At 38.7% G+C, this 23,394-nt stretch overlaps 1 protein-coding gene across 2 annotated transcripts; it reads right to left on the bottom strand.

The window, feature by feature from the left end:
* Positions 1–1,031: 1,031 nt before the first annotated feature.
* Positions 1,032–20,288, bottom strand: LOC107187773 (choline transporter-like protein 1). Of its 2 annotated transcripts, none has more exons than XM_015575944.1 (16): positions 20,159–20,288; positions 13,364–13,477; positions 12,287–12,435; positions 7,614–7,682; positions 6,195–6,285; positions 5,315–5,378; positions 5,127–5,235; positions 4,892–5,000; positions 3,967–4,086; positions 3,765–3,890; positions 3,587–3,693; positions 2,621–2,877; positions 2,050–2,216; positions 1,889–1,981; positions 1,686–1,778; positions 1,032–1,610 (listed from the first exon to the last, which is right to left on the bottom strand). In XM_015575944.1, the coding sequence occupies exons 1-16, from the start codon at positions 20,207–20,209 to the stop codon at positions 1,542–1,544; spliced, it is 1,788 nt and encodes a 595-aa protein (XP_015431430.1). In that variant the 5' UTR covers positions 20,210–20,288; the 3' UTR covers positions 1,032–1,541. The 2 variants fall into 2 exon arrangements, with proteins under 2 accessions (XP_015431430.1, XP_015431429.1); XM_015575943.1 differs by lacking the exon at positions 20,159–20,288 and adding an exon at positions 13,550–13,623.
* Between the last annotated feature and the right edge of the window lie 3,106 nt (positions 20,289–23,394).

The raw sequence follows: 23,394 nt of genomic DNA, 5'->3' as shown, positions 1-23,394 counted from the left end.
TTTATAAGGAGTGAAAAATAGTATCTATTTTATTTTGGAAGATAGTCTATCATATCCAATATTCGCTAATGTTAGAGTAGATTCATGTTTATAAGATTTTTATCACTTTACGGTGGCTCGTTTGTTGCTTATTACTTACAAGAACATTTTCCTTGATGCGAAGGGAATAATATTCAACTTGCATCGAGGTGACGTGTAACGAGAGAATACTGCGCTTATAATAGACAATTGATATCGCGTTGCATGATAATCGCACAATCTCCAGACGTGTGTAAATGTGTACAAAGGGCTTATCTAGTTGAAACACGTCGTAGAGAGGCGATAGTCTGTAAAAAAATACATGTGCTTCACGGTGATCGCGGGAACTTCGTGTATGTATATCGGAATGTGTTGAACTCGGAAGCTGCGATCGGTGCCTAAGAGGCCAGTCTTCGGCAACGAAGACTCGAGGTATAATAGTTAACACGAAGGCAACAATATTAATAATTCGGTTCGTTCCATCGTTGCGGAAGAACCAACCGTGTGCGTTACCGTTGCCGCCTTAAATGTATACATATACAGTGCTAGTTGAGAAGGATACCCGAAGACGCAGACAATTTTATCCCCCTACCATTTCGGAGAGCCTGTGCTTGAAGGAAGAAAAAGAATGAGTCGATTAGAGCGCTGGACTGTCTCCGGTTTGACTGAGTAATTGAGCTGTCTAGATCTAGGTCGACGAATTCCTTCTTCTCAAGACCAGTATCTAAGATGGCCGCCGCTCGGGCTGGTTTCAGTTAACCTAACAAATACGCTATCGGTGATCCAGGCCTGAAGTATCAACATAACGTTCGAATCGCAATAAACACTCTAAAATTAACCCACTTCTTATAGATCGTAGAAAGAAACATAGAAATATTAAGATTACCGAAACACTCACGTCCTAATTCTAGCCTTTGAAATGCAGATAACACATGACGCCTTGAAGACGCCCATTCTACGGCTATTTTACGTCTGAGACGCCTTTAAGCCGTCATTAAGTCTGCTATCTGGGAAAGAATACTGAATAACAACCTAAGCCTCTTAAATTAATCTACGTACACGTGAAATATTGTTCGTTTAGATCGTCCTGTATATTACAGTATGCCTCTCAATTTTATCAGTCTTTTCTCTGCTCGCCGGATTCGGCGAAGCTTTTCCTGTCGCGCTTATCTTGCCTCGGGTCCCTATTCATTTTCCTGCCTGAAAGAGCAAGATACGGATAGGAAGTCAGACCCAGATCAAAATTGTCCGTGGCTCGTGGCAGCCTTCCGTACGCGTGGCACCATACGTGTGAATAAAAAATGACGTAGAAGAACACCACCCCATAAGTTTAGCAAAGCTCCGCGGAAGAATCGGAACGTCGCGGCGCGGGAAAATATATCGGCAGTTGCTTCCCAGATTTTAAAAAAATATTTCACGTCGCAGGGATTCCCGCCGAGATCTCTCTGAAGACACAGAAAAAAAAAAGTATCTCTGAAAAAATGCAGGACTGGTTTTTCCCATGAAATATTGAGCAACCGCCATTACGCGGGAGGGCTCGATGGCTGATGGTCTAGGTACTTCAGAGCCTTCTTGCTGTTTTCGACGAATTCCTGAAACGAAACCGAAGACTTCATTAAAATCAGCTTTCTATAGGAGGACTAAGCATCGGGGAAAGTTTTAATCACCATTAATCCTCGGCTCATGAAGTAGGGTCGATTGATGCCATCGTTCTTCTCGCAGTCTTCACAAAAGCATATGAATATAGTGTCTATTACCATCTGTAACGGATGAACGAACCGTTATATCGTCAGGAGATTGGATATTCATCTTACAGAACTGAGATACTAGAAAACGATGCAGATTATTCATCTGGTTTATTTGTAATCACCTCGTAGATGGAGATGAAACAGTGCGACACCAAGAAGGCGAACAGACCAGCTACAGCTATTGGTACCCAAGGATGGTGCAGTCCTTCTTTTTTCTAAATACACAAGAGAAATTAGAAGATAGAATTAATGGAAGACTCGTTCAAGAAGAACGTTCATGTACCTGCATCAGATAAATGCCCGAGACGACAGTTAATGTAACGACCAAAACCTTTCCTAAGAAAAGGACGAAATCACCGACGCTGTTAATGGCGGCGACTCTTAGAATGTTGCTCGACAAGGCATGGAATGCCTTTCTTCCACCCGTGCAGAAGTTGCACCCGTATATTGCTGCAACGGTAATTTCCATTACATTCGTATACTAATTTAATTCTATACAACTTTTTGCAATTTTTTTTATTCGTTCACCCAGTCGAATACACTGTAATACCTTCTATAATACGATTAATTACGCGAATGTTCTCATTTCGTACGATGGATTACTTCATTAAATTTTATATTGACCAAATCAATGGTTTATATCGTCAAATCTTTAATTATAATTCAACTGTCGCGATTCCGTCACATTGCAAAATTATTTCCATCAAAACCACGACGTACAAAGTATTACCGTGCAGCGACGGAAGGCACGAATGAAAATCAATTTCGCGATACTCGAAAGAATATTCCACGGAAGTTGTACCGAATAATCAGCGTGAAACTATCTTGTCGCACTTAAGCGCTTAATACCTCACCTGTTTCGATGTAAGCGTTCCTGGTGAGGAACTTCAGCGCGCATTCGAAACACCAGAGGCAACATTGACAGCACCACAATATTCCCCGCACAAGGTCGTTATCGTACCGCTTCAGGCGATTTTGGACGAAGGAAATTATCGCTCTTATGAACCGAACTATACCAATAACCAATGCGCCGAACGCGACCGTACCTAAGTGATATCGCACCAGATAACCGAAGCCCCGCGTTACGGCTAGCGAGAGCTGTTTCTTGTCCCTGTACGGAAAATATTTCCATAATGAAGTTTACCGTTTCTGCCTGGTCCGAATTCTCCCCCCCCCCCATGGATTGCTTTCTGCAATTTGGCGGTCGTTAATCGGGAATTCCGTGTTTCCAGCGCGGTGGAGCAAATTAGAGCGTCGAATTATCCGAGAACCGATTACACGGAAATTGGTCCTTCGATCTTCGTTCGCGAATCTTGCGTTAGAGTAGCGTCACGTTGTTAAATGGTTCAATTACAAGCGGTAAAAGGGTATGCAAGAAACAAGGAATTGGGAATTGGAAAATGATGATCATAATATTGTAGTAGAGAAGGTGGTGTAGATATGAGCTAGCACTTTTACCTCAGGACTTATTTGTTGAAGATTTTTAAGATGTAACACTTCAATGTGTTTACTTTATGACATGGAATTTAAAAAATGTTCTCTTTGAGTCGTAGCTTTATATTACTCCCCCTAGAATGAAGCACGTAACATGACCCTATACTTTCAACTAACCCATATTTAGTCCCTAGCCTGTATTTCAACCACCTCCTCTATCCAGACCACGAATCGCGAGACGTTAACAATGTCACATCGTGAAACAGTCCGAATGTGATTAAACATAGGTCGACTGTGTGGACAAGTCCCAGTAGAACCGTCCCATGGAAATTTCCACCTGAGAAAGCAATCCACTTTGATAGTACGGGTATCGATCAAAATGTCACCTGGTGAAGAACCAACGTGCAACGGCGCAGGCGACGACAATGTGCTGACAGCCAAGTAGGAACTCGCAGGTCACGAAGAAGAAGAACAAATTGTACCATCTGGCCGCCTGCGAAATATTACGATACACTTTTTAACGTTGGATTTCCTTCGACAAGATTCGCCGATCCGTAAACTTACGATCAACAGGCCGTCTTTACGGAAGTGGATGTGATTCTTCCTGTTCTTGTAAATGTTCCCCGCGCTTTCTATCCACATCATACAGTACACCCACGCGCATACGGTGAGACCGATCAGCAAGTAGGTCTGAAAATACGATTTTATCGGTCTCGACAGACCTCCTCCGTTTGCGTATCTATCGATTCTGTCGTCGAATATTTACGTATATCGGTTGAAGCAGCAGAACCGGCATCGCGTAGACAGCCTTACCCGCCTCGCGGAACAACTGCATCACGAGGGCGATTCTTTTCCTCATCACCAAGACAATCAGAAGCGTGATCACCTGTAAGATTGTTTTAGGTACTTTCGTTGCTTCTGACAATTTAGCTTCTTTGCTGGTGTCTTCTGCAGTTTGAAATAGCCTTCGATTTCAGAATTTTAGTCGGATTATAATTCGAAATTTAAACTTTCGTCGAACAAATTTTGAGTAAAGTTACTAAGCAAATAACCGTACCAAGGATCAATAAATATTTTTAATAGTTGTATAGGATTCTGATCATGATGATTCGCCATTTAAACTTTGACCAAACAAATTTTGAGTAAAATTAGTAAGTAAATAATAATAACAAGGGTCCATGCATACTTTTAACAGTATATAGGATTCTAAGTTCAGCAAAGAATAGGTTTCATCATTTGTCTCTTAGAATCTAGAATAGCTATCTATAGTTTGAAATAGCCTCTGATCATGATGATTCGCCATTTAAACTTTGGTCGAACAAATTTTAAGTAAAGTTACTAAGTAAACAACCGTACCAAGGATCAACAGATATTTTTAACAGTTGTATAAGATTCTGAGTTCAACAAAGACTGGCTTCCATCATTTGTCTAGAATAGCTGTCTACAGTTTGAAATAGCCACTGATCATGATGATTTGTCATTTAAACTTTGGTCAAACATATTCCTAACAAAATTACTAAGTAATTAGGAGCAACAAGGATCAATACACGTTACAAAGAGTACAACTAGTAAGAGTCTAAGAGTTCAGCAAAGAATTGATTCCATCCTTTATCTAGAACTATGAAAGGACAGTTGGAAATGGCGATCCTCGGATTCTTTGAGGTATTTCTGGTCGCAAGATGGTTCCTTACGGTAACAGTGGACAAAATTATCGCGTAAATGAAGTAGGCATCCTGGCTGGAATCCTCTTCCGGTATTTCCTGTGTCTCCACCCCCTTCTTCTCCGCGTACCACGCGAGCCTAAAGGAACATAATGCCCGTGCGATACAGTACGGCCAAAGATGGAGAGGCTCTCACGGCCATATTGTCGGTCACGAGCTCTATCGTGCACAAGATAAATCCCGGTTTACAAAGGGATGCGCTTACCAGAGGTACGCCGAGCCGCCGATGCAGGCCAGAATGGCGCCGATTAAGACAATGTAAACGACCCACTGCACCATATACCGGAAGGCAATTAAGATACCGAGTGAGATAGCTGAAAGTCATTTGCGAAAAATGATAAGAATGCCAGCTGATCAGAGATAGGCGGCGCCTCGTGCTTCGAAAACTCATACCTAACGCTATAAGCAGCAGGTAGATCAGCTCCCGCCAGGCGACACCAAGATCTCTCGACGCCTCCTGAAACATCGAGATTTATCTTTACGATCGTATTATAAGGAATGAAATGCATCGATTATTTAAGGTGTTGAGATCGAAAATCTACACACGGTTTTTTTTTTGTATTCGATTATTCTATTTGTTTAAACTATTACTATATCTGAAGCGTAATATTATTAAAAAAAGAAGCTATTTTACAGTGTATGAATTTTTAAACATTGAAGCAATAACGCGAATATAGACACACATTTCGTTTGGATTAGAAGCATGTATTCCACCCATTTTTATGATCGAGACGTATTTTACTGCACCCTAGCAGTTGGATTGAACGATTTAAGGTAGTTTTGTTTTTTATTCGTGCGATTTCAGTTGAATTTTTCGATGTTTGAGTTAATACTTTACATTGAATAAATAAGATTAGGTAATAATAGCATCTTTGTGTCACATAGGTTTGAGGGAATTAGCTTGTTGTATCTATAATTTTGTACTGATAGGGTGAAGTAATTACTACGTAAATTATAGGGTAAGGTCAATTGAAGTCCACGATAAAATAAGTGAAATATACAGGAAGCACTTATCGTATGAATGAACTTTTAAATCTCAGAATAGAACTTACTTGAATTAAGTATATAAAATTGTGATCTTTTTGTGGAAAAATGTAACAGCTAATGTTGACCTCACCCTGTTAGCTAGCTAAAGATTGCTACCCCCGATCACCGCTACCATTATTTAGCAATTGACGTTCACGCCTAGCTGGTTAAGCACAAACAAATCTACGTCCAACACGGTCACAATACGTACTTGTATTCGACTTTTACTGATAATGTAGCTACCGACCTTGTAGAAATTTTCCAAACCGAGTTTCTTGATCACCGAATTGGTCGTTTCGGAGACTTGCTTTGGCACGCATCGATTCAGGAATAACACCCTAGTGTCACGGGAACAACACACGAGAATAAATAGTATCAAAGACGATAATAGAAAGAACAATACTGCTGAAAGGTAGAATTACAGTTGAAACAAAATCAACCAGACAGTCGGAAGATATTATTGTAATATTTTCTTAGATATTCTATATTTAAAAGCGACCAGTTTACTTTGTTTCTACTATAATGGAACTGTTCAATAGTTTGTTTGGCCTTTGACAGTTGTAAAAAATTAAAACATAGAGCTACTAAGAGGAAGATCCTTTAATTTAAACGTGCAATTGCTTTTTTCGAAGCTCGTTAACACTTCGACTGCCAACTCCTTCGCATATATCTAAGGTAATCATCTAACCATTAATCTGCAACTGAAAATAAGTCTGCATCAAATGATTAAATAGAACAAATTTATCCAAAGTGAATAATCGTCAACGACTCAAAAAAGAAAAGAAACATATACTGCGACAAATTTTGTCCCGTACCGTTTTCAGTCTCATCACAAACACCATTTCAATCCCTCAACAATCTAATAGCTGCCGATCATCTGACCGTCAACGTGTTAACTGATATTCGATAAAAGCATCACGCGATCCAATAAATCGAGTAACCAAATTGGTCACCAAAAAAACATTCGTCTACCAATTCAAGATCGATTCCCGACCCCGCACAGTGGTCGAGAATCAAAATTTACCAGCTCAAATGGTGGAAAGCAAATTACTTTTATCTTCCAAAAAAACATAGATCAACTTATTATTAATCATAGAAGATTTGTTCCATGCATTATTATTCTCCTCCAACCCTTTCGTATTATCAACCTCAATAAAAAATAGAAAAACACCCTAAAAATTCAGACTTTCATAAAGATGTTGAGAACAAACTATTAGTAAATGATTACATTGACAATGAAACGTGTTCGTTTACCTACATATATTTGTATAAAACTTATAAGTAGACGGCGGATGTTTAAGTAAAATTCACATTGCAACCTGCAGTTTGAAATATTATTTTATAAACCTGAAAATTAGTTAGAAATTCATTTCCTGCACTAGATGTCTTATTATGACAAACACCATTAAATTTGAACTGAAGTCCTATTTTTACTACATTTTACAACTTGACTTCCATAAAAAGTTAACAAAAAAATCCCCTAAACATGCACAGTCTACTTAGTTTAAGAAAATCTCGATTCCTAGAGCTAAATAATCGTACGAGCTGCCAAATTTTGATTCCAGTCCACTGTGCCTCGGGGGCCGACAATGTTTTCAAGCGAAACGCGCGCGGTTCAAGACTCGTCGGTCGTCCAGCGAAAACACGTGCATTATGCAATACTAACTGATTGTCGCAGGTGGACACGCAGGTGCGATTGTACACCCCCTTCGGGCCCAGGGTCATCAGCAGATACCTGCGGGGCAGAAATGAATTATTAATGAGCAGGCCGGTGTTAATGAACCCGCGGGCCACCGCGGAATGTGTCGGTCGGAATTGGAAAATCCGCCGGAAAAGTGTTTCCCCGCCTCGTCCCGACCTCGAGGATTTATACGGAGCATTAACGGCAATTACGCGCGTTATTTCACAGCAGAAAGGGGGGATGGCGTAAGTTCTCGACGGATTTTTTTTTAGTTTTAATCGAGTACGGGAACGGCCAACCCCCTTGCGCCCCGCGACGCCGCAATTTGCGTCCCGGCGCCCCGTATTCGCGGACTGCTTAACGAAATATTAATCATCCTCCCCGCTTTCATAGTCGGTGTACTTGTTTCATTCATTATCACCTCGTAAAATATCGGCGGTGGTATTGTTGTAGCAGCGCGGAGCAACGATATCAACGCGATTCGCGGATTTTATGAGGACACAAGCTAGGTTTATGGGATGGGCTGTGTTGTCCGCGAGAGGAGTCGTTCGAGGCTGGATTCGAGGGATTCCTGGAGTGGGATCATTTATTAAGTTTTCGTATCGATGTGGAGGATTTTAATTGGAGTTGGGTGTAATCGACTTAACCCCAGTACGGTCCTCAGGTTTGATGTATATTCGAAATAATGTTGGGAAAGAAGAAACACGTGGTGTTTGTTAGGTATTTCGCAAACCTGAGAACAGTTTCGAAGAGACGAGATTAAGATTAAGTGGGGAAATTGTGTGAAGTTGTAACTGCGTTAACCCCTTGCCTTGCAACATCGAGCCAGACAGGTGATAACGATTTCAAACTGAATTTAGTGAACATGTGTATTATTCGTTTTCTTTGAGTCGATGTGAAATACTGCTTCGCTGATATTAACATTTAAGGTTCAGAATAAATATAACACTTGACATAAGAATAAAATTCCTTTTGTATCTGGGAAAATATTAACGATAAAGTACTTCTTGAAAGTGAAGTCGTAAATAAAATCGTATGGCAAGGGGTTAAAGAAACGAAAACAAGATAACCTCTTCAGACACAAATTATTAAGACTTTTTTTTTCATGAAACATTATTGTGAACATTAATGACAACAATTGGTAGATTGTACTTTTATTTGTTACGAAATTTCCGAGTGTTTATTCACAATAATATTCATTGTAACTTTGGAATCATGCTTGAATGAAAAAAAAAATGCTTAATCTCTCAAGAGGTTAAGCAAGTCTTTGAGAATATTATTCATACTGAGTTGGTATTTTTATAAGGTTACTTTAATCGAATGTCGTGTGTGTTAACCTTTACGCCGCGACATTCGATTATGGTCGAACTCGCTCACTGCGGGATTCGAGTTAGTTTACGTGCAATTCAATATTAATAAATATGGAGTTATGAATAAGTGCTGTCTACAATATTTAAAACACCGCTAATAATAATCAGATGAATCTAAAATTGTTGTTTTCCTTGTTTTCACAACGATATGCTAGCAACATAAAAAATACAAAGAACGTTGAAGATTAATGAATTTGTCTCCAATAAAATTTGAAGAATAGTTGGATTAGCTACGTACCGTAGAGGTTGAGTCAATTACAAGTAAACTTCACCACCCTTGTTTTAATTCCAAATAAAATTCCAATAAATCAAATTATAATCCATTAAATACAAATGTAGTTAAATCCTTTACGTCTGTACATCTATTCTTAGCCACCAGATTACTCATGTCTGACATAAACACTACCGCAAAGAGTTGAAATACAGTTGTATCGGTTTAATTAACATAATTCTCAATGAAACCCTGAAAACAAGGTCTTATTATATTCGCAGCCAACCCCGCAAAAACACGGCAGTGTATCACGTTATTTCAAACCGGTGAAACCATCGAGAAGTAAATAAATCTCATTTTATTCGCGCTTCCGCAGAACTTCACGTGGTCTCTATATTGAATAAAACGCAGGAAAATGAAGTCCCGGTAGAAGGATACTTTTCAACTTGTTGCGGCAAGTATATTTTCACGCGAATTCCCCGGGTTTCCACGTAAAAGGATTAACAGCGGAGGGAACTTTGTTTGGCCGAGTAATTCCGTCCAGAAAGCCACGTATCGTGGAACGAAAACCGTAAAGGAACGAGGTGACGTTGGGAATTCGACTGAAACGCACGGGTAATCGGAGGAATTGTCTTCGTCGCGAGACAATGAACTGAAAGGAACAATTTTATTCCCCGAATAAATTATAAAATAATCACGTGACAATTGTCTCGACGTAAAGAGGTGGAGATGTTGTTCATTTACGACGGGCGAGAAAACAACGGCGAATCTAATTTCTAACGCCACCCCCACCCCAAAGAGGTGGGACGAAGCTATGAAAATTGTATCCCCGCGGCTTCGACCGCAAAGGATTAGCGCGCTAACAAATTTATTCAGCGAATATTTTTCGCCCGGTAACAGGATACACGGGAAAGTTGGACGGGGAAACTTTTTACCGACACGTTTCGAACCCAGTAGCGCACCGCCACGGCCGCAGGAAAAAGGGAAACTTAAAATTCTGGCGAAAGAGAGTGGGGGAAACCGCCACGCTCCGAAGTCGGCGAAAACTACGGCGTTATTCTGTTTACGTGAATTCGCGGGGAATATTTTTCGTTTAAATAAATAGAGACCTGCCCCGTTCCCATTGATACTCAGAGGATTCGGTGAGGGGGGGAGGGAGTTTTCTTATTTCGCGCAGAACGGGAAAACGCGGTAAATTGAACTCTAATATTCAGACCGTGAACGATTCACACTTTGCCCCCCTACCACGAGTTCATTCGTGCGAATATTTTGGTTCGATAAGAAGCTTGCTAGAGAACTTCATTACATTTATTTACACGTCTATTTTGTACTGTTTTTCTCGCTGTGTATGGAAAATGGAATTATTGGATTGGCCAAAAAATAATCTGGGATTTCTGCGGTAGATCAAGCTTTTTTTGTTTTTCAGTGCAAAACGCTGTTTCTATGTAATAAAATGTATGCATATTTTGAAAGCTCACACTTCTACGCGTCGTTCAAAAAAGGAACTATCACGATTGCGTCAAATTTTTTTACAATTGACATGTATTGAAAATGAGTGAAAAGGGACAAACATGGTACACAAAAAAAAATAATTTTCATAATTACTTAAAAGTACATTTACCCGTAACTCATTTTCAAAACAAGGTTATTTCAAGAAAATTTACGCAATCGTGATAATTTATTTTTTAAACGATACGCATTGTAATGTCAATTTTCAGACTATTGAAATTACAAAGCATCACCTACTGTCGAAATCTGTGATTACTTTTTGGCTAATCCAATATTAGGACACTGCGTGAATTCTGTCAGATTCTTATTGAATAAAGATTTATTTATCGAAATTCTGTCTTTAGTTTAAATCTGGACACAAAGTAATTAAGAAAATGGAACTTTTATGAATTACAGTCCCGTTGTTGATATCATTCGATAAGTAATATATTCATTCAGATATTTGATTTGGTCTTAGACGTTCATTTAATTATTAGATCGGTAACTAAAAATATTTTTTATTTATAAGAATCCAACACATTTAAAGCAGCCATTTGGAATATGAAATTGACCGTACATAAAGGTGAAGGTATTGATCTAAACGAAATAAATAACTATTAGGTATTCCGAACACTGGTTTGCACTCTAAGGAAGTATGTATCGCTGTCAGTGCGGTGGCAGTAGTCGCGAGAGCTCCTGTTTTATTTACATTGGAAAGTGAAGCAATTAATATAGAAGCACACTGTGCGTCAAATCAATTAAAAGCGATAATAAAAGACACGTTGAACGTTTGCTAGACAAAAATGAAATTTTACGTTTTTTTTTACAATTTGGAAAGTTATTGCAATTAATTTAACGTACAAATAGTTCCTTTCACCGTAATCACATATATAAATACCTTTCCATGCTAACAAAAATAAATTCCACAATATTAAAACAACCACATTTAACAAAAAAAAAAAAAAAAAGGAAAGCATTAATCTCTTAAATCTCACATGAGAGAGGGTACCATTTTAAGCGACTTAACAAAACAGCAAATACTTCTCGATTTTAATCCACAATACGTTCACTGTGATATTCAACAATTATTTTCATACATTCTCTCGTCCGTACATTTCAGATTTAACGCGTTAATGCAGAAAGCATTAAGCTAAATCCAACGAAACAAAAACTTCAGTAAGTAAGTACCTTTACATATTCAACGCATTATGAATCCCGTAAGAACCCCAACCACAGAGAAACAGCTCTTTCATTTCCCAGTTCTATAAATCCTTCCATTTGGAAGCCGTGGAACGCACAGCATCGAGATGTTAAAGGAACACACGCGCACCGTCCGAAAATTATTCGTACGTGTTTGGATCAACAAAAATTCAAAGCCGTCAACCAGGCCAACGGGGGTGGGGTGGACTCGCATGAATCGTCGATCGGCCCGGCTGGCGAAATTCATGAGCTCGGGGTAGGAATTAAAGTCCCATCAGCGGACTCTGTGCGAGCTAATTACTCAGCCTTTAACATTTTCCAGGGAATTTCTGCGCCGTCGCAATCATGGAAACTTGAAGGCAGAGGAGAGTTCTACGGTTGATGCTTACCGTTCAGACGTCTTGTCTGCGCCCTTGCAACTGAATTCGGGATTAGTTTCCGGCAGTGTGACTCGGCCGCACACGTTCGCACAGTCATCGTAACCATTTATAACGCGGTGGACGTCTCCTTTCTTCACTGCGTTGCTCACCAGATAACCCTGCACCGGAAGTCAGTACGGAAAACATATACAGTGCGCTCGGTTTAAGTGTATACACGTTATTATTTCTCTAATTATTGAAAATATGACAAAATATTCGACTTCGTAGAGCAAACTTAACAGAATGCATGAATTTTTTAAAACATTTTTATTTACCAAGATTTTAATAATAATGTAATCTTTTTAAACGAGACCACATATTTTTATTATTGTCATGTTATTAACCCTTTAATCCCCAGTGTGACGTGTACATTTAGAAAACCATATTTCCAGGGGTTTTGTCGTGAGAATACAGATGAGGTGCATGTATTGGGACCATTTTCGAGTTAACTAAGCGTGAGAAATTATTTTTTCAACGGAGGAGGTGTTCGGCAAGGTTATAAATAAATATAACGACATATTCGAAAATTTTGTTTAAGTAACAATTTGAAATGTCAAGTTTGGTTAGCGTCTTTCGCCCATAACGTGTGTGATCGGCGAGGCAAGAAACAATAAAATTGCCACCAATATTCATACGGTTATCCAAGAAATTATTATTCAAACAGTACTTTAAAATATATCACTGACTTCGTTTTGAAATGCTTAATAACATAGCAACGATAGAAATATGCATTTCCATTGAAAAAATCACACTGTTATTAAAATCTCTGTAAATAACAATTAATAAGAAAATTCAAATATTCTATTAACTTTACTCCATGAAATCAAACTACTTTTATACGAAATATTTTTTCGTATTTTCGATACCCAGAGAAATAATACCGTGTATACTCTTAAACCGGACGTACTGTATATTCTGGCTGTATTGTAAGGGAAATAGGGACAGCAAAAGGGTTAGAGGGATAGATAGAGGTAGCTCTCTCTAGTATCGTAGAGGGGGAGGGGAGCAAAGAGGAAAATACGAAGAACCAGACGGCGTGAGACGTACGAAACCAGCGGTAAGAGCGATCAGCACGATCAAAGCCACGATGTCGGTGCACGATCGATCGGTGACGAAAATCTGCTCCGAGTGTCTGGTCGGCGTGCCCCCGTTCTCCTGCGTCTGAAACGGATAAACATGGAAATTCGTCGCTGGAGGAACCGTAACTCTGGGAAGGAAAAAACCGAGACGCACCTCCATTTATTAACGTCGTCGCGGTCGCGTTTCACTTTTCTTTGTTTTTATTCTTTCCTTTTTGTTCCTCGTGAATATTCGTCAGCGATATCTGTTGGCGAGCGACCGAATTAATGCCAACACTCACCCCCCCTCGGATCGCCGGGCGTGAAAACCCCCTTGGATCGAGCTGGTAACCGCTGGCTGGCCTTTTTTTTCCGGTGAAAATTTATCGAAGTACCGCGGTTGAATGAAAAGTGTTTCGGCGAATTTAAAGGGAATGGTGGTTTCGTTGGGAATAAATTAGTTCGGAATGAATCTTCAATCATGTTTTCGATGTAGCAATAAGTAATGGATAAATTATTTTTAATAATTTTAACCATCGTCGAAACGGTTTGGGCTTCGGAAATTCCTGGAATATGAATACTTAATTTAACGAAGGATGCAGGATTACTTATTGGTGTATTTAACCCTCGGAAACCACATCCCACCTGAGCATACGTAAACACCAGACTATTGCAAACTGGGAGTTTTAAACTTTGTTAATTAACAACTTGACGAGAATTAAAGCAAACTGAACTAATAACATATTTTTCAAGGTAAAATTTCCTCGGAAATTCAATGGTAATAATTGCAGAAGTGAGGAATCATTGTTTAGCTATGAAAATTTGTTACAAAGAAATGGTAAACTTCAAAAGGAACAGACGAAACAATGTTTTACTAATTACTGAGATACTGAATACAGTAATGGCCACAAATTTAAGATAAAAAACCATATTTTAAATTACGCAAATTAACAAATAATTCGTCATTCATTATAAGATAAAGCTTAATATCGTTATATATATACATTGCATAAAACAGACCATTTATTTTTTCCTACCCAAAGTCTCAAATGTTTGTCCTACGAATTAAAGAAAAAAGGCACCACGATTCCGGACCGTAACGCTACAGAAACTAACGTTTCGTGCCAGGACTCTACGATTTTTCGCTCGATTCTCTGTTCCCGATATATTCCCCTGTTTATCGTGAAATGTAATTCGTTGTCGGGCAAAAATTCTCGAATCTCGCGTATTTAACGGTCGGTTTCGCCGGGCGTATCGTTTTTACGCGAGTTTCTACGATCGCTACGGTATGGAGGGGAGTAGAAGGACGAAAAAAGGGCATGAAATCTATCGTTTTCGCGGCGATCGTCCCAGTAAATTTTGCAGCCGGTGAAATCGGGCGGAGCTAATGCTTTTACCGAATCTGCGCCGTTTCAACGGCACAGAGAGAAAGGGTGTGGGTTGGGGGAGGAACTTGTAACCCTGTTACAAGTCAGAGACCGTGTGCAACCACCACCCCTAAATTAATTAGATTCTTTGACGGTGACCTTGCATTAGCGTCCCGCGCCGTAATTAAATTCCTCCCGAGCTTATTAAAAGCACACCATTCCGTTCTATTGATCACATCATTATCCCCCCCCCCCTCTCCCCCGCGCCGGTCTTTCCTGCGTTTCGATGGCCTACCACGCGTGGAATGTGTCTCTTAATCACATTTCACTTTCGTTTCTGTTTGGCTGGGGCCGAGCCCATTTATAGCGCGTGAAAGACAAATTAATTGATATGGTAAACGGTTTCACGTAGGTAGAATTTTAAATTTCGTCCTCTATTTTGTTAGTAAGCGGTTTTATTGTCTGATCAAAATGATAGAAGACGTTGAAGGACAATGAAGAGTAGCATAAAATTTCCTTGTCGGTTTTGGGAACTGTTCACTTGGAGTAATTAATTATGCAAACACCTGTCAGGACAATTTCGGTATCTAGATACAGAGCTCCAGGTAACGAATAAAAGATAAAGAATTCTTTTTTTTTTAGACCGATGACGACACTGGTATGACGAGTGGTGACAGTTCAGATATACGAACACACATATTTCGCGAAGTTCTATTTCTTGAATGACACATTCAAGCGAATTCCTGTCCGCCGTATATAGATCTACAGTCATTCATGAAAGTTTTCGTACACTCCACAAAGACAGTCAATATTATGAGATACATTTCATTTTTTTTTATTTATTATAATATTCCTACAGACCATCGGTTTCCAACCTTTTTGTACTTGCGAACCACTTGGCAGACAATTTTTCTAAATTGTACACTACAGTATTAGAAAAATCGTTGTAATTATATAGTTGCTGCTATTTGAATTTTTTTCGCGTACCCCTAAATACCTCTGAGGACACGTTTACTAGTTAATATTATCCAGTAAATAGTTAATATTATTTCTCATGTAAACATTACACGAAGTTATTGTTTCTATTAATCCACCTGACTTTTTTATGGGATGTACGAAGACTTTCGTGACTGACTATATACATCGCTCGATTTTCAATGAAATCACGTCAAGTATTTCGTTTAATTACTCCATACGTACATAATCTTATCGATACTACCTGTACTCGAAGTCGAAGGTACTCGATGTCATTTCAATGATTAACCCCCACCGCATCCTTCAAACAGAAGGAACGTCGTACAAGTGAATGGTGGGGGGGGGATGTAAGCTATAGCGTGTTTTACAATCAGGCAAATGGCCTTGAGCGACCAATATTCCTAGTGGATATATGTGTGTGCGCGCAGTCACGTGGCCAGAAGATCGGCTTATACAGGGAGGGACGGGGTTAGAGCTGATTCAGTGGATAAACGACGGTTTAGCGGAGTCTGCGACGCTCGTTGCGCGGTAATGAACTTCAGTATTAATTGGACGTTTCAGCTGGGTCGGAGACAACTCCAGTCTCGACCCTTTAAACGAACAGAGTGAACGCCATACGTTATTACCGGACACATTCCCCCGTTTCGGAGTTGTTACTGGCGTATTTCGAAATAAAAAAGGAAAACCGGCGCTGACAGGAACATCACATTAAAGAAATTGGGCCGAGAAGAAATTCGGTATTGGATCGTATTGTAAAAATAATGGGGAACGAACTATCAAATAATTGGGAACAGATCGTTAACTTTTCAATCAATATTGGAAAATATCTAGACTTTACTGCTATTGAAGGTACAAATTAATTGATTATTAGAAGGGTTAGGTGGTTCGAAAATATTGGACGAGTATTTTTTTGTAGCTAAACTCACAGATTTCTATATTATATACTAGTCTGTTAACTAATTTTACTTATATAAAATGTCCTCGACAACCATAATACAGTCATTTCAACTTATATGCGTTTTGGGGACATTTTATGTAAGGAAGTTAACAGTCCAGTATAAATATAATAGAATTCTGTGGTTAAACTCAGGTTCTTGAATTGTCTAATTTAGTCATTTGTACCTATGTTCAATAATATTGGAAATAATTAAAATGTTCGTAATTATCGAGACACCCTGTATATACAGATACAATCGCATTCTAAGAAATATTATTTCACGTTCCATTCGGATGGTATCAATCGGATAATATCAACTGTATCTACACTTCTAAGAAGAATCGCGATAAAAAGTTCGCTATTCGACTACAAGCTCGCGCTTCCTGTTAAGTCCAGGCCTTAAATCAGTGATGGGCAACCGAGCTCGCTCGGGCATGCTGCCCGTACGGGCAAGTGGTGGGCAGCCGCGGGCTCCTGTGGAGACGTTGCGAGGCAAGAAACGTCACGACATACTTCTGTATTGGGATTTCTTGACTAAATCTAAACTAGAGTATCACTGCTGTAGATTAATAATCATTTCTGTTTCCTTTTATTAAATAAAGATAGAAGTAATTTGATCATGTGTCAGCCACGCGAAAACGGTGCCTTTATATTAAATAATATTATGTGTAAGGAGTATTTAAAGAAATTGTTATTAAATTTGTTTACGATTTGCTAATAAAAAACAGTCAAATCATACGTATGCATTATTCACTAATCCCAGCACTATCTCCACTCCTATTCCTAATTTCAATATACCAAAAAAATAATAAGAAACAATAAATAATAGCAAAATAATACATTCTCAAAATTTAAAAAAAAGCGCGGGAAACGACAAACACTGTTATGTGGAGCTATCTGGTGGCGATTTCGCGAACTAGATTAAGAAGTTTTGAATTTAGTTCCAATTTTTTTTTGCGATGCGGTTCACATCACGAGTCGTGATTTACGATATATTTGTGTGTGAAGTACTAAATGATAGATACAACGCTCTCACTCACACATTTCACCCATCACTGCCACATGTTCGCACGCTGCACGCCGTTGCTTGCCAGTGAGTTTGGCGTGCGCTGAGTTGCCCATCACTGCCTTAAATCCATTTTTATAGTACCCTCCTTATTTTACGTAGCAGCTTATATACATTTTATAGCGCTCGATAATCATGGAGTCGCGATAGATCAGCGTTTTTTTTTTTTTTTTTTTCAAGCGGTATCGATTATCTATTTATACAGAATGCGCGCGAGTTACGGTAACATAGTTTTATACGGGCGAACTCGAAATTATTGAATGGGAGTAGCAGTTACCCTAAATCGCCTCTTTAAATCACTCTGTAACAGTTTTTTCTCGAGAAAAAAGTTTTACGAAACGTTCCAACGGAATGGAACTTGGAAGAATTTTCATTCCGAGACATTCGACCTTAGATCGTCGGCGCAATCGTACAGCAACTACAAAGTCAATAGATGTAACAGTTTGATCGGTAGGTGTACGGTTCGATAAAGAACGTAAGGATTCGATTTCGTTGTTCTTGTCGGGACGACAGTTTCCGTCGCTCGAAATGAAGAAAGTTTTAATAAAAATTCGAAATGATACGTCCCGATGACAATTATCTGCCCGGTGAACTTCGAACTCTCGACGGCTTTCTCGGCGATATCTCATTATTTTTATAATAGCGGGATAGTAAAGAAATTTTATTCTTCGTTTTTCGAAAGTGCGCACGCGCCTCGTGTTTTATTTCGAACGGAACACGTCAAGTTTAACGATCGAAACTTCGCGTAGAAAGTTTCGAATGGTGAATTACGGTCGGAAGAACTGATATGCATGGTTGGTCCACGAATGATAGTTAAGTGGAACGGCCGCCATATTGTTATTCCGACAACTTCAGAACTGAAAGACGTGCCGCGGTTGTTAACGTTCCGCGGTAGTTTCTTTTTATTTCTATCTTTTATTTCTGTTTGTATCGTTTGTTACAGTTCTTGATAAAGGATTATGGTCGGCAACGTAACATAAATGTACTTACAGGTACATTACCGTGTAACAAATGCTCTTCCAGCTCAATTATGATACCTTTGACTAGACTCGACTGGCTTCGAACCAGCATCGTTTTAACCTTTGATTATTCTACGATTATAAAGTACATAATCACGGAAATAGCAGTTTCATTGGACTGTGAATACCTATGTGCCCTTGGGCATACTGCACGAGCTTAGGATCATCCCTTTCATGACTGCAATTTTCAAATACAGAGACCGATCAGTTACAATCATTGTTCAATGGCTTTATACTCCCACCTAGTCTTCGTAGTGTGAATAATCGTATGATCGATTCTTCACGTATCAAGTTACTGTTGCTAAGAAAAAACCGTGAAAGATAAGAAGCACATACACGTAGTAGAAAGTGTTATTTTAAAATCGATGCGATCGATATCGCCAGGTAGAGCAATTACTGAAGCAAATACAGTACCTTATGAAAGATAATAAATTGTAGTTGCACAATCAATTACTCAATATTCCTTTTTTGCAATGCATGTTACAATATATTTTTCATAAAAGCTCCTTTAACAACAGTAATAATAATGAAACATAAAAGTATTCATTAGAAAACAAGAGGAAAGGAAGATGAATCGTGACTGATCCGTAGCCAATCACATCCTACTAGACTTATTCTACTGGTCCGACTACATACAGAGCTCATTCTACTTGTCTGGCCACATAAGCGTCTTATTCTGCTTGTCCGGTCGCATACGTGCCTTATTCCACTTGTCGACCCACATACGTGCCTTTTATTTCATCACGTAGGATCTCAGTACAACAGATCTGGGTAAATATTAGTCTAAATTAGTTACATATTATACACAGATGTTCCTAAAAGTATTCGCCCACCGTCGGTATTAAGCGAATTTTCCGTGGAATTGTACGTAGGTTTATAAACAACAACCTATATCAAAACCTATTTCTAATGAATATTTACCGTTAAACAAACCAATAAATGTTCATTACAAATAATTTTGGATATAATTTTCTATTTGCAAACCTACTTACAATTCCACACAAAATTCTTCTAATGCCTAAAGTGACTACTTCTCTGACCAACTGCGCCTAATATACAACACCGTTTGAAATTACACCAAGTGAATGGAATGTTCTAAAAAAACGACCAACAACAAACAAGAGTGTATAACAGATGTGCAAGTTTATCGAAAACGAAACAATTCAATATTAAACCAGCCTTTAAAAATTTCTTCGATTCTTACTCCACCAGCGGATCCATCGATACAAGGGGGTCGACACGAAAATTCGAGGGGTTTGCGGTCCCAAAAATGCAACCCTTATATACGAAGTCCCGCGATTCGGTTCGTCGTGACAAGAGAAGCGAAGCTCGAAGTTTTATATTAAAATACTTGACCGTAAATTTCAGTCGCAAGCGGCTCGTAGGAATCGTAAAAAAAATATATAATAACAATTCTTACCCTGGGTTCCACCTTGGACGATGGCTCGTCCGAGCAGCCGCAGCAACCCATGCCCGACGACGGGTACGGTAATCCTTGCTGGCAGCCGGGAAACTTTTCCTCTCCTGTGCCTGGCTTCCTCCTCCGGAGACCCCGCTGTCACGGATGCGCCCGCTTCCGGGAATAAATTAAAACGGAAGTTCTTTAAAGCGCCCAGAGAAAATACACCGAGTCGGAGGGGGAGAAGGGGTGGCGAACGACACGCCGAGTTTTTGTATCGCGCTCGTCTCCGACCACCGATCTCCGGCCGGTTTCGGAGCTCGTTAAAACACACGGACGATCGTCGTCTGACGAGCCGGAACAGATGTTCTTTGCACCGATATCGCGGTGGTAAGACGATAAACGACGGTGAAGAGATCGTCGCGACTGGCGGAAAGGATTGATAACGGATACCTCGATAATGGTGGAAGTAGGGAAATGTGCTGTGGAGTGATTCTCGTGGTATTGGGTTGTCTGGAAAATTTGTAACGGTTTATGTACAACGTCCTTGTTATTATTTTTAATGGAGAAATGGATAATTGGTTGATACGATGAACACACACTGGCTTCGAAACACATTTCATATGTATCGCTATGGACAAAAAAGTTAACAATTTTCTGATTCCTTATATTATTTTTATTATTTGTTAACATCAGCTTGAAACCTTAATGTACTGAGTTTTATACAGCTTTTAATTCTCTGTTAGAATATATGTTAAATACATACTGAAGATTTAAGTTGATGTTAAAAAATAATGAAAACAAGATAAATGGGAAAAGTGGTAACGTATGTGTCCGCTACTATATGATTTAAATGTAGAATGTTTGTTTGCTTTTTTTTTCTGAGAAATACGGGTGAAATAATACGAGTCAGTGCACAGTGTAATTCACAGAAATGAATAATGTACATATACTGAAAAATGATTACAAATGGAATGTTTTGTTGTGTTTGAAAACCATTCATCATAGACCACATGAGATGTCTTTGCTCTCCTTATTAATTGGGCCTTAAGAAATGTAAAAAAGAGGTAACGTCCAATATTGAATAATTATTTCGATTTTTTTAACGTAAAATTATATTATAATTTTCACACACAACTATGATGTGAGTAGCTGAGAATGCCGTCAAGCACAGTGGATTAGGAAATGAAGAAGTTATTGAAATTCAATAACGTTGGTATATTTCTTTACCCTAATCAAGTTATTAATAAAGAAACATAAGCTGTTGTTTGGAAGTTAATCTCTAGAAATGTGTGTTTACGAACACACCCGTAATTGAATGGTAATTATTACATAGCAGGTGTTGTCTTTTATTAGGTTTATTTGATCGAACAAACTTACTTTTGGAACATAAATTATCGAGTAAAACAGAAGAGCCATTGGTGGTCGCTTTGTTACGAACTCGTCGTGCGAGAACAAACTCCATTAAAATAACAGTCGCTGAATATTACCTATTTATCACGGTTTATAGAGCGCAATATTAATAATTGCATTTCTATTAAGTGTACATTGAATTACGTTGTAATGAAGTTATTACCTAATATTATTATTAATCGGTGCATTGTGGATCGTTATGTGTCAATACCGATATTAATTTCTCGTATTAATTTTAAATATACAACACTTAAATGATTGTTTTATAAACAATGGTAATAATGCTGACTTTATTACGCCCTCATCGGGGAAGTCGTAATTGTACAATAAAATAATTACACCCACACAGGATCAAACAAGACAATGGTGGATGTAAAAGGATTAGAATAGTTGGTTGTTATGTAATTTCATTGTAATAAGCTTTATCCCACGAAGAATGTTCAGTCCAATTGAAGTCATGGGCTGTTAAAGACGCGACATCCTTGTTCTACATTATCCAAGTATCTCAAATGATATTTATTTCGTATAACAATGTAAAATTCAGTAGTATATTGGAGTTGAAAGAAGAAGATATAATATCTCGACGAAATTGATCCCCAAGAACAATTAACGCAGGAAGTAGGACTACCATACGGAATATTATTTGATAAATAAACTGAAGTATTATTGGATAATATTTGAACAAAAAAGAGAACCATGAGTTGATAGCAAACTGATAAATATGTTCCACGGAGAAACCAGAAACTTTATCAATTTTTGAAACGAACTATTTAACTCCTAAATATCTAATCACTCACGAAAGTCTTCGTACACCCTATAAAACGTCATTTGTTTATTAACACATGAGGTAATATTAACAATTTTATAACAAAATGTATTAGCTCCTAATTATATTTTAACAAATAAGAAAAAATCAATTACGCATCTGAGAAAAGTGACTTTCGTGAGTGACTGTATATTCTGTGTAATATCAAGACTGGAACAACACATCTTTTAATTGACAATTAACAATATCGATTTAACACCATCGACAAATTCGATGCCAGCCAACGAGTTCTTTTGTACATAGAATAAAAATATACCTTTCATTATTCCAAGTCTTCCAGTATATTACTCCCTAAAGTAGACGATAACAGTACCCACTGTAAAAATATTTCCCAAATTTAATAAATTTTTAAATTAATCTCGATTGCGCGAAATTGAATAAGCAAAAGAAGAACTACATTTTTTACTATTTCCACTTTGACGTCATTAATATTGCCCCAGACATCCTCTCTTTCTCTTCCTACCTCGACACGGGTCACGTCAGTCTCGATCGATTAATCGAATAAGCCTGCACGCCACGGCGAAATGACTGGTACGTAATGTCTCGGGGGTTGTTGCCTTTCCGCTTTCAACCAAGTCGAACATCGTCGGACAGTTCCAGCCCGGAAGTGTACATTTTAATATATTTCCGTCGAGAGACTGGCCCGGACCAGCGCGGACCGGACAGTCCGCTCGAAACTTCGTCCCTCGATTAATTATTGGGTTTGCGGTTATGAAACTACACGATGGTAATTGGAACGTTGGATCGGATGTTCTTTGTTCAACCAACAGTCGAAATTTTACCATAACTATTCGTCCCATTGAATGGTTACACTGAATTTACGCGAAAACCGAAACTGAATATTCCTTAAAATGGATTACATGAATTCTTTAATTGAACGTAATGGCTTAATACAATGTCGAGTACCTCTTTGAGCGGTTGGTGGACGAGAATAGAATATTTTATGAATTCCTGTCCTTTCCTCGTAAGTGTCTCAGCTTATAGTTCCTGTTCTTTTTACGTTAAATAATAAAAGAGT

The sequence above is a fragment of the Dufourea novaeangliae genome, unplaced genomic scaffold, assembly GCF_001272555.1.
Source record: "Dufourea novaeangliae isolate 0120121106 unplaced genomic scaffold, ASM127255v1 scaffold101, whole genome shotgun sequence".
NCBI classification, from domain to species: domain Eukaryota; kingdom Metazoa; phylum Arthropoda; class Insecta; order Hymenoptera; family Halictidae; genus Dufourea; species Dufourea novaeangliae.
This window is presented reverse-complemented; position numbering and strand designations above follow the sequence as displayed.